The sequence below is a fragment of the Rhinolophus hipposideros genome (genome assembly GCF_964194185.1).
Source record: "Rhinolophus hipposideros genome assembly, chromosome: 10".
Taxonomy (NCBI): Eukaryota; Metazoa; Chordata; class Mammalia; order Chiroptera; family Rhinolophidae; genus Rhinolophus; species Rhinolophus hipposideros.
Genome location: NC_138056.1, coordinates 86,080,460 through 86,093,374, shown reverse-complemented (window position 1 = coordinate 86,093,374; position 12,915 = coordinate 86,080,460). Strand labels below are relative to the sequence as shown.

The window sequence follows — 12,915 nt, the reverse complement described above, 5'->3', positions numbered from 1 at the left end:
ACATACCAAAGTTCTTTTCACGGTATATGATACCACGTTTTTTGATTTGATACCACATTTTTTGCATTTTCGTGTCTTTTTTGTTGATTTTTCACTGTTTAAAATGACCCCTAAGCATAGTGCTGAAGGCTGTCCAGTACACCTCAGTGCAAGAAGACTGATGTGCCTTGCAGAAAAATGTGTATCACATAACCTTTGTGCATGCATGAGTTACAGTGCTGTTGGTCATGAGTAAATAAGGTGTCTTGAAACAATAACACACATAAAACAAACATAGCTATTGATTCATTGTTGAAAAACTTACATGTATGACCAGCGACTCACAGTAACTACCCAGTATTTCTCCTAGGAGCAGTGGTTCTGTATTCACTAACTAATTCAGTGTTTGCAACAACTTTATAGAATATAACTACTGCAAATAATGAGAATCAGCTGTGTTTTACTCTTGATGGCAATCAATCGTGCCCTTATGAAATATACATTTTTTTTATAGTGTTCAACATCTTTTTATTATTTTTTTTTAAGGAGGGCACAGCTCACGGTGGTCCATGCGGGGATCAATCCAGCAACCTTGGTGTTATTAGCAGCATGCTCTAACTAACTGAGCTAACCGGCCACCCTGAAATAAACTCTTCTACAATAAAACTTAACAAATTATTACCTGTATCTACTAAGTAAATGAATAGTATTTACAGTTCTGATAGTTTTGCATCTCTTATATCTTAGATTCTAAGTCATAGACCATGTTTGTTTGCCAGTGTTTTCAAGCTGTGCAAAATAAATGAAGGTTATTTCTTTTTCATGTCTTTTTTCTGTGCTCAGCTTCAGATAAACCAGTCGATCATTTTCTGTAACTCCTCTCAGCGAGTTGAATTGCTAGCCAAGAAGATTTCTCAACTGGGTTATTCTTGCTTCTATATCCATGCTAAAATGAGGCAGGTGAGTTTAAAACTAGAACTTGCACAGCTTTTAAAAAATATTTTTCTAAGTATTTCTTGGATTTCATTTTAATGCTCCTCCAAATGACCTGAGTTTAAGAATAAATTATTCCTTAGTAGGGGAAGAACTCTTTATTTTAACGTCTTAGGGGTTCAGTTTTTTTAACTATAAAATAGGGGTAATACATATTCTTACATCACAAAGTTGTTAGGAAGATTGAGATAATATACAAATGGAGTACTTTGTAAAGCATGATGCTAATGTGAGATTTTATTCCCTTCCCCTTGTAATCTCTAGATTTGCACTATTTAACACAATAACCACTAGCCACATGTGGCAATTTAAATAAGTTAAAAATTAAATAAAATTTAGTTTCTCAGTCACACTAACCACATTTCAAGGGCCAAATTACATGTCATTAGCAGCTACAGTTTTGGAAAGTACAGATACAGAACATTTCCATCATTGTGGAAAGTTCTATTGGACAGTACTGCCCTAGATTTTTAATGTATCTGTACCTCATCAGCCCAAATATTTTTTCTTTACTATTTGTCTTAAAAGGATGGAATCTCTAAATTTCAGAACTTGATTTAACAGAAAATAAATTCAAAACTAGCAAGGCATTTTTTTGTGTGTGCTAACTATAATTGAAATTTCATGGAAAGAAAGCAGTTTCTACCAATGTAACAGGTTAAGAACTTAGATTAGTCGGCTCACATTTGGTTTTCAAAGAAGCTTAGTGTCAGGGATCATGTAGGCATCTAATACTAGAAATTATCACAGGAAGTGAATGTTGTTATGCTGAAGAGAATATTTTTAAATGGAGAGATGTTGCACTGAAAAGATAAGCCACTTTGCCAGATGCTAGGTTTATCACTTTTCCTAGAGTCATTGTGTGTTTTTATTTGTTTTTATTTTATTTTATTTTATTTTTTGAAAGATTTTGTTGGGGAAGGGGAACAGGACTTTATTGGGGGAACAGTGTGTACTTCCAGGACTTTTTTCCAAGTCAGGTTGTTGTCCTTTCAGTCTTAGTTGTGGAGGGTGCCATTCAGCTTCAAGTTGTTGTCCTTTCAGTCTTAGTTGTGGAGGGCGCAGCTCAGCTCCAGGTCTAGTTGCTGTTGCTAGTTGCAGGGGGCACTGCCCACCATCCCTTGCGGGACTCGAGGAATCGCACTGGCAACCTTGTGGTTGAGAGGATGTGCTCCAACCAACTGAGCCATCCGGGAGGCAGCTCAGCTCAAGGTTCCGTGTTCAATCTTAGTTGCAGAGGGCCAAGCCCACCATCCCTTGCGGGATTCGAGGAGTTTAACTGGCAACCTTGTGGTTGAGAGCCCACTGGCCCATGTGGGAATCAAACTGGCAGCCTTCGGAGTTAGGAGCACGGAGCTCTAACCGCCTGAGCCACCGGGCTGCCCGTGTGTTTTTATTTTTGATTTTTAATTGGAAGGTAGTTACTTTTAGCTATTGCATTTAATTACTAAAAAGGTAAATAAATAGATGTTTTGGTCATGCCAAACTCAACTCTGTTTGAAACATCTTAAAAGTATATATACAGAAACTTGGTGAAAATTGTCATTTATAATCTACTCCAGCAAAAAATATAAATAGCTTTAAGAGTCAAGATAAATGCTATATGTACATAGATATGCATAGATGTCTATTAGTTGCTTATTCCCATGAGAAACCAATTTATGGTGAATTTTTTTACCTTTTATTTTAAATTTATGCGTATTGAATTGGCTCATCTCATTTGTGTAAATAAATTTTGTATAGGAGAAATAGTGAAAAATTTGGGGCTGTGTGTATGAGTTTTAATCAAATGCATTGCTTTGTTCCTAGGAACATCGAAATCGTGTGTTTCATGATTTCCGAAATGGCTTATGCCGCAATCTTGTTTGCACTGGTAAGTATTTTCTATTTCCTTTATCCATTGTTTTTCTCCCGAGTTCTTTCTCTGCTTTTTCTGTTCCATATTATGCAGCAGAACCTGTAATGACATAGTCTAGCTCTCCCTACTACTACATCTAGAATTTCTGAAGTTTGAGAATGAGCTGTAGTTAACTCCTGAAATTAGGTTCTGTATCTGAAACTGCAGAAGACTCGTTTTGGCACTCAACTTCATCTACCTTCTAAACCAATTTGGGTATTTGTGTGTTTTCTGAATAGTTTTAACACAGGAATGGGTTATATAGCATATGCAAAATGAATTATATTGAGAAACCATATACGTTTGGAAATTGTTCATTGTGGCCTTTTTATTTTTTGCTGGAAGCAGACTAGTTAGTCTATATTGTATTTCACTACATGAAGAAAATCACTGGGGAAGCAGCTGGACAATCAGATCAGACAAAGCAAATGGATTCAGTATCCTCCCATCTGTACACTGCGAATATAATCTTAGTATTGGTATGAGATTAATAATCTAAACAAGGTTCTGGGTAAAGAGAAGAACATAGATTTTTTTTTTTTAATTGAGGTATCCACACACAGGTCAATAAATCATAAGCATGTTATTTGATGAATTTTTGCATGTTTACACATTCATATAATCAACACCCAGATAAGATTTAGAATATTTCAAAATTTGAATTCTTAAAAATGTTGCTCTAGAAATTTCAAATTTTTCTCAAAAAGGGGACTCGCACATATCTTGCATACTTCCAGTTTATCTTGTTTCTTTGCCTTACATTTGAAAAAGCACAGTTAATACAACTGTGAATTAATACATTTATGTTTACTTTTATCGATAGTTCTGACCTTTAAATATATTGAGGTATTCAAAATATAAAATATTTGATTTAGTGGAAAGAATACTACACTTGTAGAATTTTAAGCTTAGGGTCCAAGTCCTACCTACTTTTTTTTTTTAACCTTTTAATCATGACCTTGGGCAAGTTATAGTTTCATGCCATTTTTTATTTGTAAAATGGGATGCTTTAACCTGAATTCTAAACAAATATCTATAATAGTTTATTCAAAAATATGTGTTAATCTACTGTTTATATCTTATCAGTAAGGCTTCCAGTCAGTAGTAAACTATATTAGTTAAGTTTTGGGGAAATCAAGTTATATGCAGATTTTTGACTGTGCAGTAGTTAGCACCTCTAACCCCTATGTTGTTCAAGCGTCAGTTGTAGAAATTAATCATAAATTTTCATAGGAGGGGGAAGTAACTAACTAGGGAAGTAACTAGCAGAGTTTATCTGAGAATAGATGGAGTTTTAAGGCTTCATAAGTTGGATACATTTCAGATTTGTAGAAGAGGGGATTTTAAGTTAGGAGACTGGTATAAAAAAGTGATCCATAGAGGGCTAAGAAGGTATGTTCAAGGAAAGATAAGTGGATGAGTTTGGTAGAAAAGAAGGTTTGAGGAGATGATGTGTTAGAGACCAAAATACAAAGAGGAGGACCTTGAATGTCAATTTTCAGTTTTACTTGGAGGCAATTTAAAGCAATGAGTTACAAGTTCAAAGCAGTATTTTAGAAATACTATTCTGACCATCATGGATTATTTTCTTGGAGTGTGGAGCAGATAGAATCAGAGAAACCTACTGTGTTTCCCCGAAAATAAGGCCTAGCCGGACAATCAGCTATAAGACCTGGTCTTATGTAATACAATGTAAGAAAGACTGGGTCTTATGTTAATTTTTGCTCCAAAAGACACATTAGAGCTGATTGTCCATCTAGGTCTTATTTTGGGGGAAACGGTAGTTACTAGCCTATTATTTCTATTTGTAGTTTTCAGAACCTAATGAGCATAGTAATTGTGAGACTAGAAAAGAGTAGAAGGGATGGCCTTGTATGTTAGCTTACCCTAGACCTATTACAAATCATTTAGCAGAATGGGATGAATGAATTCTAAACAAAACATAAGTAATTACTGCTGGTGTATTACCTTTATTTTTGAAGTATTCTAAGTTATGCAACAAATGTTTCTTTTTTAAATACTTTACTATTTAATCTTAAATACTTAAAAATAGACTAAAGAGGGGTGTCCGGGTAGCTCAGTTGGTTAGAACGTGAGCTCTGAACAACAGGGTTGCCAGTTCGATTCCCGCATGGGCCAATGAGCTGTGCCCTCCACAACTAGATTGAGGACAATGACCTGGAGCTGATGGGCCCTGGAGAAGCACATTGTTCCCCAATATTCCCCAATAAAATTTATTTTAAAAAAATAGACTAAAGAAAATTCCTGATTATTCCTGAGACTCATTTATGAGTTTATAGTTTACCGGTTATCTTAATCTCTTCCTGCATTTGCAATTATCTTAGACCATTTTCTAAAACTTTTCTTACAGAACTGCGAAAAGGTAACTTGTGAGCAGGAACTTGTGAGCATGATAATGTACATGAAAAGTAGTGTCGGTAATTTGCAAATGCATTTGAAATAATGAAGTAGATAAACTTAGGTTGTACTAGAAATACAGAGGGTGCCAAAAAAATGCATACAGATTTTAAGAAAGAAAACTATTAAAATTGTAATGCTCAATATGTACCACTAATAAAAGGTGAGAGTACAAGTCATGTTTGACTTCTGCAATTACAAGAGGTGCTCAAAGTGGTGGCCATCAGCGTCCAGACACGTCTGATGAACTGCTTGAGCAACGCTGACCAGTGTCCATTTGTGTACATTATTTTGGCACTCCTGGTATATGTTAAAGAGTATTAATGGTATCAAGAAGCATGTTTTTAAATGCTTAAAATTGCTTAAATACTTAAAAATTGAAAGGTATAATGGAGATTTTTTTGTTGTTGTTTTTTAAAGATTTGTTTACCCGAGGTATTGATATACAAGCTGTGAATGTGGTAATAAACTTTGACTTTCCAAAGCTAGCAGAGACCTATCTCCATCGTATTGGAAGATCAGGTGAGGAAAAATAAAGGTGATGTTCTTCATGGAGGTTTTTTGAAAAGTTTAATCACTAAATTTTGTTCTTGTGTGGAATAGAGTGTAGTAGTAGTGATGAGAACAGTGAATTAAAACTAATTTAGTTGTTTGATATTTAAGACTAATTTCTAGTTCTTCTAGAACACTTACTAAGAAAAGTTAAATAACTACCATATGCTTAATTTGAGATAAATTCACAAAGGAGAACCTAGCTTTTCTCATTAGATGATGTGTGTAACTACTGTTCAGTACATGTATTTTTGGCAACTTTTGACACAAATATCCATTTTTTCATTTGAAGAAGGTAAACTAGAGTACTATTTAGGGCTGTGAAATCTAAAGTTTTGTGGAGTAATGTGTATAAGGAGACCAGAAAAAGTGGTTTCATATACCCAGAATGGCACTGAACAAAAACAATCCTGTATGGTTTTGGCACAGACTTGCACATGCACATTAATTCTCATATTTAAATAATTTTATTATTAATTAAAAAATATTTTCCATTAGGTCGCTTTGGTCATCTTGGCTTAGCCATCAACTTGATCACATATGATGATCGCTTCAACCTGAAAAGTATTGAGGAGCAGCTGGGAACAGAAATTAAACCTATCCCAAGCAACATTGACAAGAGCCTATATGTGGCAGAATATCACAGCGAGCCTGTAGAAGATGAGAAACCTTAACAAGCATGTGCGTACCCTACAGAATAGCTAAGTAAGCATAATGTTTATAGAAAGGAAAGCAATCAAGATGATCTTTTCTGGGGGAAATTTGATATCCCACCATACATAATAGAAACATAGGGTAAAACACTTGTTGGCATAAATGACAGTAAACAGGAAGTATCTCTTGGGTGAAGTTGGGGTCTCATAGGAGAATCCATAAATGGTGTTCTTGAATGCAGTCTTCCTAAGTAATGTGCTATGTGAACAGTACCAAGACAAATTCAGACTTAAGCCAGCCCTGTTACTAGAACTTCAGGGTCTCATTCTGTTTCTAAAATGCCTAGCAGAAATTCCTTAATCCTACATGGATTCTGCAATAGTTAAAATGCTCAGTAAAGGATAATACAGAGCGTTTGGGAAAGGGATTGTGAAAACCTATATTCCCTAGTTCATACTACTTTCACACGTTAATTTTAGGTTTTTTCTTTCTTTAGGCTTTGACATACTGCAAAAGGCTCATTTGGATCTGTGACACATTGTTTTTTTGGGGGGGTGCTCTTCTTCTCTTTGTGGGGTTTTCATTTTGTTTATTTTGAAACTATGAAGAGTTCAGACATTTTTTTTTTCTTTTTTTTTAACTGGTGAAGAGAAAAAAGCTGAAAAGAAGGAGTTTACCTTTTTTGTTCCACTTGTTTGCACTGTGTGCTGACTGAACATTAGTTGCACTAACTGCTAGTTTTAAAAAATTTTCTGGGAAAGGGGGACAAGGAAGGAGGAAAAAGAAGAGAAAGAGAGAAACCCTAAAAAGAGAAGAATCTTACTGAACACACAAGCTTGTCTACAATTTCAAAATTCTCCAACAGGTGACTCTTGAGTGCATTTCAACTTCTCCCTGATTACTCATCGGTTTTTTAAGCCTGAAGAGCTTATTACTTATTTGTGCGAAGTGCCTTATGCTATGAGACCATTCAGAATATCATCTTTTAGACACAGCCCAAGGAATCAACAATAATAATTCTTTCCTTTTTCTTCTTAAAATTTTCGTCTTTTCATTTTGGTTTCAAGTTGGCCTCTCTCTTCTTTTTCTACCCAATACTCAAGCCCAGGGCTGGAAGATGAAACGTATTAGTAATGTTAAACACCATTTTCTTTTTCTTTATGTGGAGGAGTTGATATGCAACTGCAGTTCATCCGCACTGTAAATACATGTATTTAAAACAAAAAAAAACAATCCCAAGTAAAAATTTCTTCTGGGCTGAGTAGATGCAACATCTTCGCTCCCAAAGGAAAGAGCAGTCTATCATTGCAGGAGCCATATGACAAGCCTTTGTGCTCTATAACAGAACACTAAAGACTGGTTTACATACGCCTGCCTCCATTAGCAGTTATGGCACTTGATGTGTAGACATGTCAGCCTTGACCCTCTTTCCTCTGTGGCAGAGCGTGTCCCGTAGAAAATTGGGTGTGTATACGTGTATAAACTTTGTAAATAAGTTTTTTTTCTGAGTTCGTGTGTATATATGTGTGTGTGTGTACGTGTATATATATGTGTGTATATATATATATATACAGACACACACACACACACGATTTTTTTTTTTTTGGATGAAGGTTGCTGGGATTAAGGGGATTTAGAATGATTATGGGAGCAGCTAAAGATGAGAGGGGCTCAGTTTTCCGCAACACTAAATTTCTTACTGTAGAGAGCAGACCTATATGGGACCCTATGTTGGAAAGGGACCCAGAAGTCTGGGATTCACTGTTTGCTGCTACACTGTCTCATCTAGTACTTTTGGAGAAGGTCTGTCAGAGGGAGCAAGGAAGCTTCAAAAACCTGTAATTTAAGGTGTTATTTTTGAGAAGCTCTCTCTGATTTTTCTTCTTCCCCCTTTTTAAAAGTTGGAGGAACTTTTGAAGCTCAGCAAAAGGGAACAAAAATTAATCTGCCTTGCAGTGTGGAAATTTGATTGAATGGCAGTGTCTGAGCAGTGTGGGTATAAAGCATGGATTTGCATTTCAGAACATTAGTTAGTACCAGCTTTGGTAACGTTAGCAGTTAGGGGGCTTGCTTTCTGTGGATCACCTGTACTGTGTAAGTGTGTTGCCCTCTGTCTACCTTTCTACGTAAACTTGCAGGAATGGGCAACCCCTGAGAGGTGATAACTTTTGTGCTGCAGAAAGCTGCTTGCCATCCTCTTTGTGACAAGAATTGTCATTTTGCATTGTAAATTGCTGGCAGATGCTCTACAGTGAATAGTGTTGCTTTAAATTGTGCCCCTCCCAACATGCTTGATGTTTGGCCTGATCTCCAGGCAAAAGGAATGAGATGAATCAAAACCAGTGAACTTTTTTTTTTAATGTTTTTAATTCCCTTTTAACCCATTGTACTCGGTCAATCAGGAGGCATCTAGGGTAATAAAAAAAAAAAAGGCAAAAAAATAAAATTTAAAAAAATTTTGATTTCCATATTCCATTGTTTTTCAAAGCCCTAAAATATTATAAGGTAAGTCCTGCATATGCTTTCATGCTTAATTCATCTGGATGAAGAAATCAATTATTCAGAGTTGCTTTTTTTTGACTGTCTAGTTCTAAGCAAAAACTATTTGTGACTCACCCAAAATTCCTTGAGGATCAAAATCCTCCAGATGCCTCCTGATCAGACATAGCCCTGACTCCTTAAGAACTGTAGCAGGAGCTGCACAGTACAACCCAAAAAAGAATAAGCTCATTTATTTGGTATCCAAGCCACATAGGTTCTAGCCAGCAGGTTGGCTACTACATTCAAGCCCTAATTAAGAAAGAACTTTTTTCCTGGGAGAGGTGGGGGTGGGGGGAGGGAATTAAAAGGCATCAACTTTTGACCAAAAAAAAAATCTTCCCCTTGTACTGATGCAGCTCTCTTTTTTCCCCACCTCTGGCGAAATAAGAGGGATCATTATAGAAGAAAGGCTCATAAATGCAAATTTTGTATCTAGCTAGAGAGTGGGTGACTGAACAAACAGCGCAGTCCTTTGCAGTCCTCTTTGCCAACCTCAGACTGCTGTCTGCTTGGTGCCACATGCCTGTGGGTCCCTCTGAAAGCACAGACTTTAAATTGGAAGTATTACTGAAGTATATAGCCTCTGATGAGGAGTGGCACTTAAATTGGGACACCACTAGTGGACAGTCGCATACAGGCAGCTGTCCAGTTTTGGCGCTTGACTCTTGAATAGTAATTGTTAAATGGAAAGATGCTCTAAGTACTAGGTCAAAGCCTAGTGTTTTTTTTTTTTGTTTGTTTTTTAATCCCTTCACAATAAGGAACATTTGTTACTATTGGAAATTGTTTTTGTATTCTTCCAGTATTGGGTGTTTATTTTAAGTAATGGTAATATTTTTCCAGTGGTTCATTTGGATGAAAACTATTCCCTATTAATATTTAAATAATGTCCAGCTCGTGGTTTAGCCTGTGGTTGTGTAGTTGTGTAATAGGTTATGGACTGTTACACACCTTGCTGCTTCTGGGCCTATTTTTGTCTTTCTATTCCCATACATTCCAATAGAGAAACTTTCTTTCTTTTCCCTCAGGAATGGAATAAATTTATTCCAAAATGATCTTCCATGGGAAGGAGTAAGGGAGAAGAAAACCTAAACATGTCTCGAAATTATTTTCAAGTTGGCCCTACATCATAAAATGGGTTGGCCCCAAAGACTGGGGGGAGGTGGGAGGCAACTGGTTATCAGTATATTTTCAGAATGAGATGGGAGCATCTTTCCTTACCATGTGCTTTGTGTTTGATACCATCATGCTTCGGTTAGAACCAGACAACTCAGCACAAAGCCTTGAGTGTAAATTGTTGGAATCAAAACATCTCATTCTGATCATTGGTTTAATTATTATTTTTTTTTAAAAAAAAAAAAACAGGGGTGGGAGGGAGGTAACTGTGCCCCAAAAGGGAGGGTGTCTGCTTTAGGATTTAGAAACACTTTGGAAGCTCATAACCTCGTCAGAAACTGCCCTTAGGCACACTCCTGACCTTATAGATGAGTAACAAAAGATAAATTATTGGGAATTAAGCCATGTTATTTTAATTTGCTACTTTTTTCAGCGTTCTGTGTATCTTAAAAATAGTCATTTTCTGTCAAAATACCTTTTTCAAAATACTGGCCTCGGGGGAGCTGAAGTCAACTTGGTGAATTTAAGTGGACTTTGGTGAACTTGTAGTTCTACTTTATATCCTTAAAGATAGTTTTTAAAAAGTCCCAAAGAAAATCCACTCTCCTGATCTAAAAAAACTCATCTTTGGGGTAAAGAGTTAAGTGTCCAAAGGTTATAACAGTTCATGGGGTCAGAGTGAGCTAGCGACTCAGCCCCTCCACAGCTGAGCTGATTCCAACAGAAGTGTATTTAAATTCTCCAGTAGACAGTACTGGGACAGGGCAGGGGAGGGGGGAGGGATTGGGTTATTAAGATACAGGCTACTGTATTTTAACCAATGGTTGGGCGGGCGGGGGTGCCTGGAGAAAACAAAGTCGCTTCCCTTTTTTTGAAACAAAACTAAAACTTGAAAAAAAAATTGTTCAATAAAAATGGGATAGAATTTCAATGTCCCTAGACACAAGGGACCAGTTCCACTGAGAAGTTAACAGTGGGGACTCAAAATTTTGAAAACATTTAGGGAAAGGGAAAATTGGCTTTCTGTTAATTGGCAAATGTTCCAGTGGGGCTCTGTTTTTGTTGGGATGTGTTATGTTATATGTACATGGACCAGTCTGCTGAGTTTAGAAAAGATGGTTGATAAAATCTTGATTTTTTTGTTTTGTTTATTTTGTTAATTTATCTCAATAAAAGCCCACTGGAACTCCAAATGTGTGTGGTGTGTCCTTAGAAGGCTATGCTGTTTAGGAATCCTTGCATTTGAGAGCATTTTACTGAAGTAATTCATACTGCAGTGAAGCAATAAGACATTCTCAACACTACCCCTATTGAGCCCAGTTTGAGATCACATCCACATTTCACTTTCCTCAGTTTTTATAGCCTAATCAGAACCAAGATAATCATTTAGAAAGGATGTTAGTCCACAGTATGTCCAGGGGGGTTTTCTAGTTATCCCCTCCCAAAAGAATTTTTCAGATGTTTAAGAAATAACATGACCACAAAAAAACTACTTAGGAATAAATTTGTATGCTGAGAACTACGAAACAAATCAAAAGACCTATAAATGGAGAAATTCACACCCAAAGCTGAACACTCTCACTCCCACTATACAAAAGAAATAGGTATAAAATATGTAAGACAATCTAATTATAGAACACTATCTGCGTCTGGATGTTTCTCCCTGGGGTCACTCTCCAGAGATTGACCTGTATGAACAGCATAAACATTTTCTCTGTTGTCTGGCTTCCAGTTGGGTTTGCTCATGAGGGATTGATTCCACCTCAGGAAATCAGAGGGAGAGGAAGGTCAGGGTTGGTATTCCTCCAATTCTCTCCCTGCAAGATTGCCTCTAGCTCCTTTGTCCCTCACATGAAGACCTCTCTGGTTGAGTCCTTATGACTCCTTCCATTTTCTGGTAACTGTCTCCTCCCCTTGGTAGGTTTCCCCTACACCCACACCTTTGTAAATAGGCCGTATGTAAACACTCAGATTTCTCTATTACAAGTGTGCCTTTTTGTTGGGACCAGAAGTAACTGCAGGAAACAGATTCTTAAACTGAGATTCTGGGATTGGGTTAGTTATATTTGATGAGCTAGCTCAAAGATAACCCCATGGGGATTTGTGCAGGGTAGGCAGAGGATGGGACATGAATAATTCATGACACAGTGTTAATTCAAATTTTCACTGGTGAATCCATAAAGGAAAAAGCAAGACGTGAAAATCAAGAGGCTGACAATAGCAGCAGTAGGCCCTGGAATTCGTAAGAAAAAGAATTATGAACGTGATTAACAAAAAGAACGAGAAGGCCTCTGGGAATTTTGAAGAGGGACCCTTTATCTGTAGATAACTGTCTTAAGCTAGTTGATTATAGGGTCCCTAGGACTGAAATAGATGGTAGACTTCGAAAGTTTTATTCGACTTATATGCACAGAAATGCTCTAGATCTGGCGAGCAGAATTCTGACTTGAGCCAGTCTGTTTTGAGGTTTGAATAAAAGGGAAATATGGTCCCCCTTCTCGCATTCTTCAAAAGGGTTTGTGACGGGCCGGCCCGGTGGCTCAGGCGGTTGGAATTCCCTGCTCCTAACGCCGAAGACTGCCGGTTCGATTCCCACGTGGGCCAGTGGGCTCTCAGCCACAAGGTTGCCAGTTCGAGTCCTCCAGTCCCGCAGGGGATGGTCGGCAGCGCCCCCTGCGGCTGGGATTGAGCACGGCACCTTGAGCTGAGCTGTCGCTGAGCTACCGGATGGCTCAGTTGGTTGGATCGAGTCCTCTCAAGGTTGC

The 12,915-nt window shown here is 37.3% G+C and overlaps 1 protein-coding gene across 8 annotated transcripts in view; it reads left to right on the top strand.

The window, feature by feature from the left end:
- The window catches only part of DDX6 (DEAD-box helicase 6), a 32,413-nt gene extending 21,073 nt beyond the window's left edge, over window positions 1–11,340 (top strand). For 4 of the 8 annotated variants that reach the window (XM_081062088.1, XM_081062087.1, XM_081062089.1 and 1 more), the window contains exons 10-14: window positions 823–939; window positions 2,782–2,845; window positions 5,708–5,809; window positions 6,338–6,520; window positions 6,990–11,340. In XM_081062088.1, the coding sequence (XP_080918214.1) occupies window positions 823–939; window positions 2,782–2,845; window positions 5,708–5,809; window positions 6,338–6,513 (459 nt within the window). In that variant the 3' untranslated portion in view covers window positions 6,514–6,520; window positions 6,990–11,340. Of the gene's footprint in view, window positions 1–822; window positions 940–2,781; window positions 2,846–5,707; window positions 5,810–6,337; window positions 6,545–6,989 lie in introns of all 8 variants that reach the window. The other 4 variants (XM_081062093.1, XM_081062091.1, XM_081062092.1 and 1 more) reach the window with 1 other exon arrangement.
- Window positions 11,341–12,915: the final 1,575 nt, after the last annotated feature.